The sequence below is a fragment of the Olea europaea genome, chromosome 13 (assembly GCF_002742605.1).
Source record: "Olea europaea var. sylvestris chromosome 13, O_europaea_v1, whole genome shotgun sequence".
NCBI classification, from domain to species: Eukaryota; Viridiplantae; Streptophyta; class Magnoliopsida; order Lamiales; family Oleaceae; genus Olea; species Olea europaea.
Window position 1 is genome coordinate 7,964,088 of NC_036249.1, and position 3,643 is coordinate 7,967,730.

Below are 3,643 nucleotides of genomic sequence, written 5' to 3' on the forward strand. Positions count from 1 at the left end.
TTTCGGACTTAGTATTAAATTTTTTCAACATTGTGTTAAGTTTTTACTTTGATTTATCGCAAATACTTTTAAGAAATAAATAATATGCATGATTTAATATACTCCGTGTCACGTTATATAAAAGTAAAATAGATTTGTATAAAATATATATCAATCACAAAGGAAAAAAAGAAATTATATTGAGAAATTGTCGCGAAAAAATAATAAACATTAACAAAATAATGATTTTTTTTTAAAATGACGAATTATACGCATTTTTTTAACACACACGTTTGATATACGTTTAATTATTTTCAATTTTCATTTAGATAATTCAATGTATCTATTATATAGTTCTCGAAATATACTTCGAGATAATATAGAAGATTTATAAAGATCTATGATAGATTTTTATAAAAAAAAATATACTAAATAAATCACCTAGTAAAAAAAAAAGAAAAAAATTGACACAAAAAGAATCCATCACCCAATAAAAAAAATAAAAAATTGACACTGAGCATCATCTAAAAAAAATAAAAATGCTAATGCTCCGTGATGCATGGAGCAAATTGCTCCTGGGTTGCTCCTAGCACTGTGGAGCAAGGAGCCAGGAGCAAAATTGCTCCACGTGCGGAGTTGTTTTATTGGTTATTTTTTGTGTGTCAAAATTTTTTTTTACACCAGATAATTTATTTAGTTTTTTTTTATAAAAATCTACCATAAATCTTCTATATTCTCTCGAAACTTATTTCAAGAATTATATCATAAACATATCGAATGATTTAAATGAATATCGAAAATAGTTAAAAGTACGTTTTGTGTTAAAAATGCATATAACTCGTCTTTTTTCTTAAAAAAATCAATTATTTTATTAATATTTATTATTTTTTTGTGACAATAATTTTTTACGTCATTTAGAAAATTTCCTATTAAACTTTTAAATTTTTTTAATGTCAAAAGAGATATCATTTAAAAAATTAAGAATTTTGATAACAAGCTAACTTTATAAATTCATCGACGATTGTACGGTAATCGAATGCATAAATCTTCTATATTCTCTCGAAACTCATTTCGAGAACTATGTCATAGACACATTGAATGATCTAAATGAATATCGAAAATAATTAAACGTACATCAAACGTGTGCATTAAAAGATGCGTATAATTCGTCTTTCTTCTTAGAAGAAATCAATTATTTATTAATGTTTATTATTTTTTCACAACAATTTTTATAAAAAGAATATTATACGCTATGACGTCAACTATTTTTTTTTTTTTGGACGTAAAAATTCAAATAAGACAAAACAGCATCAATAAATGGGGTTCATGTCAAGACCAAAAATTAGAGCCTGTTTGGGCTCGATTTTTTCATCCAAAAAATTGATTTTTTGACCGTTATTTCACTATTCCAGCCATCATATTTGACTTCTTCTCTCACAGATGGACCTCATTTTTCTCCTAACGGTCAAAAAATCAATTCTCAAAATCACTCCCAAATAGGCTCTTAGTAACTTTTGAGTCCACCTTTTTTGGACTACATATTTGCTCTATTTTCTCTTGTACATGTCACGGACCAAGACTCTCTATCCTTTTTTATAATTTTTTTTCCAACTTTTGAGCCCACCTTTTGGGACTATTTGACTACATATTTGCTCTATATTCTCTTGTATATGTCACGGAGCAAGTATTTAAAGTACGTATATCCTCTTTCAGTCACTTGGGACCCACAAGTAAGGGGGGTAGGTAAAAAATTTCGACTGAAAACTCTCTCACACAGAGACAAAAAATGGAAAAGATGATGGAAATATCCATATTACCCTTTTTTTCCACAGTTGACCTCTTTATTGAACAGTCCATTTAAGAGTTAGATGAGAAAGGAAAATACGTTTCAAATGAACAGTACTCGTAGTAGTGATATGGTAGAATTTTCCACGAGGACATAGGAAAACTTACCAGTTTAACTTGCTATTTTTGAAAACTTTTGAGGCTAACTTGACACTGGAGGAATATATTGAGACCGACACTGCAATTTTACCGACAAAAATGTTCTTCACAAAACCCGCAAACTAGCGAGCTTCAACGGTTGCGGATTTGTTGGCAGATTGAGGAATCACAAAGTCAGTAGCACTGATTTCTAGTCAAAGAAAAAATTATCGAAAACAAAGCGAATTGCTAGCAATTGAGAAAGATGTCGACGGTGTATGTATTGGAGCCGCCGACGAAGGGGAAGGTGATAATTACGACGTCGTATGGCCCGTTAGACATCGAGCTGTGGCCAAAAGAGGCGCCTAAAGCGGCTCGGAATTTCATCCAGCTCTGCCTTGAGGGTTACTATAACAACACCATATTCCACCGTGTCATCAAATCGTTCCTTGTACAGGGAGGTGACCCCACCGGCACAGGCGAAGGTAATGCAATTTGTGCTAAATTTTTTTTCCATATTTATGCATCATACATATTTACACGTGTGTCTCTGTGTATCCGCATGCATTACAGAATTCCGAAGATCCGTGCTCTGAATAAACTGCAACTATATTTGAGAGTTCATTGGTGGTTTGGTTTAACAGTTTGTGGTTTTCTTCGGCAATAGCAGTTCACTTATTAAGAAAATGGATTAACACTAGGAATTAGAATTCTGAACTTGTTATTCTGGTGCTTTGAGTTGAAAGTGGTACATTTTTCACAGGCATTAAGTATGAATATCTTTATGTGTGCATAATTAGTTTATTCTTATTGGTAATGGCGAAGAAAAAAATGCTGCATAAATTGTTCGATTTTGCGGGGTGTGGGGATTGTAGAAGTAAAACTGAAAATTGAAAATCATGCCAGGTAAAAATTGGGCAGGGAAATTTTTTTTTTTCCTTTGGCCAAATGGCGAGTTAATTTTTCTCCTGTAGTGCTGTCAAATGTATTTGAGAGTCTTCTTATCTGGTATCATGCAATGAAAAGAGTGGTCGTCTAGGCACAGTGTGCAGTATTGATTTAATATTTCTAATGCATATGTTCCATTGCCGTTTGTATTCAGGCGGTGAAAGTATTTATGGTGAGGTATTTGCCGATGAATTCCATTCTCGTCTAAGATTCAAACACAGGGGTTTGGTTGCATGTGCTGGTGCTAGCTCACCAAACTCAAATGGAAGTCAATTCTTCGTGACATTGGATCGTTGTGATTGGCTTGACAAGAAGCATACAATTTTTGGAAAAGTAAGTACGTTCATATTTGTCAGGAACAAGACTTTTTTCATCGTTTCTAAAAAATTCTTTAACTGCAATGTTGGAGTTGACGTCACAAAAATTTTTGTTTATAGGTAACTGGAGATTCAATATATAATCTCTTAAGGCTAGGTGAGATAGAGACTGACAAAGATGACCGGCCATTGGATCCGCCAAAAATATTATCAGTTGAGGTACTAAAGTTTCTGCTTGTGTTGGAATATTTATACATCAGTGTTTGTTTTCGTGAATATCTAGTCGCACTTCTCAATGTGTAAAACATTCTGTTAATTTGCATAGGCATAGCCCATGCAGAATGGAATTTTGTTCCATGTCGAAGGAATCAACTGAAATTATCCTTTTTTTGATACATTTGAAGTTAATGTACTCACCATAGTGTTAATAGGCTGTTCCCATTTGTTGGGTGGGGGGGATATAGTGATTGGTTGTC

The 3,643-nt window shown here is 32.7% G+C and overlaps 1 protein-coding gene across 1 annotated transcript in view; it reads left to right on the plus strand.

Moving 5' to 3' along the window:
- The first annotated feature begins 1,997 nt into the window (after positions 1-1,997).
- Positions 1,998-3,643, plus strand: part of LOC111408396 (peptidyl-prolyl cis-trans isomerase CYP57-like) — an 8,901-nt gene continuing 7,255 nt past the window's right edge. Inside the window, exons 1-3 of the mRNA XM_023038162.1 lie at positions 1,998-2,387; positions 3,005-3,183; positions 3,288-3,386. Coding sequence (XP_022893930.1) covers positions 2,168-2,387; positions 3,005-3,183; positions 3,288-3,386 — 498 coding nt within the window. The 5' untranslated portion in view covers positions 1,998-2,167. The remainder of the gene's footprint in view (positions 2,388-3,004; positions 3,184-3,287; positions 3,387-3,643) is intronic.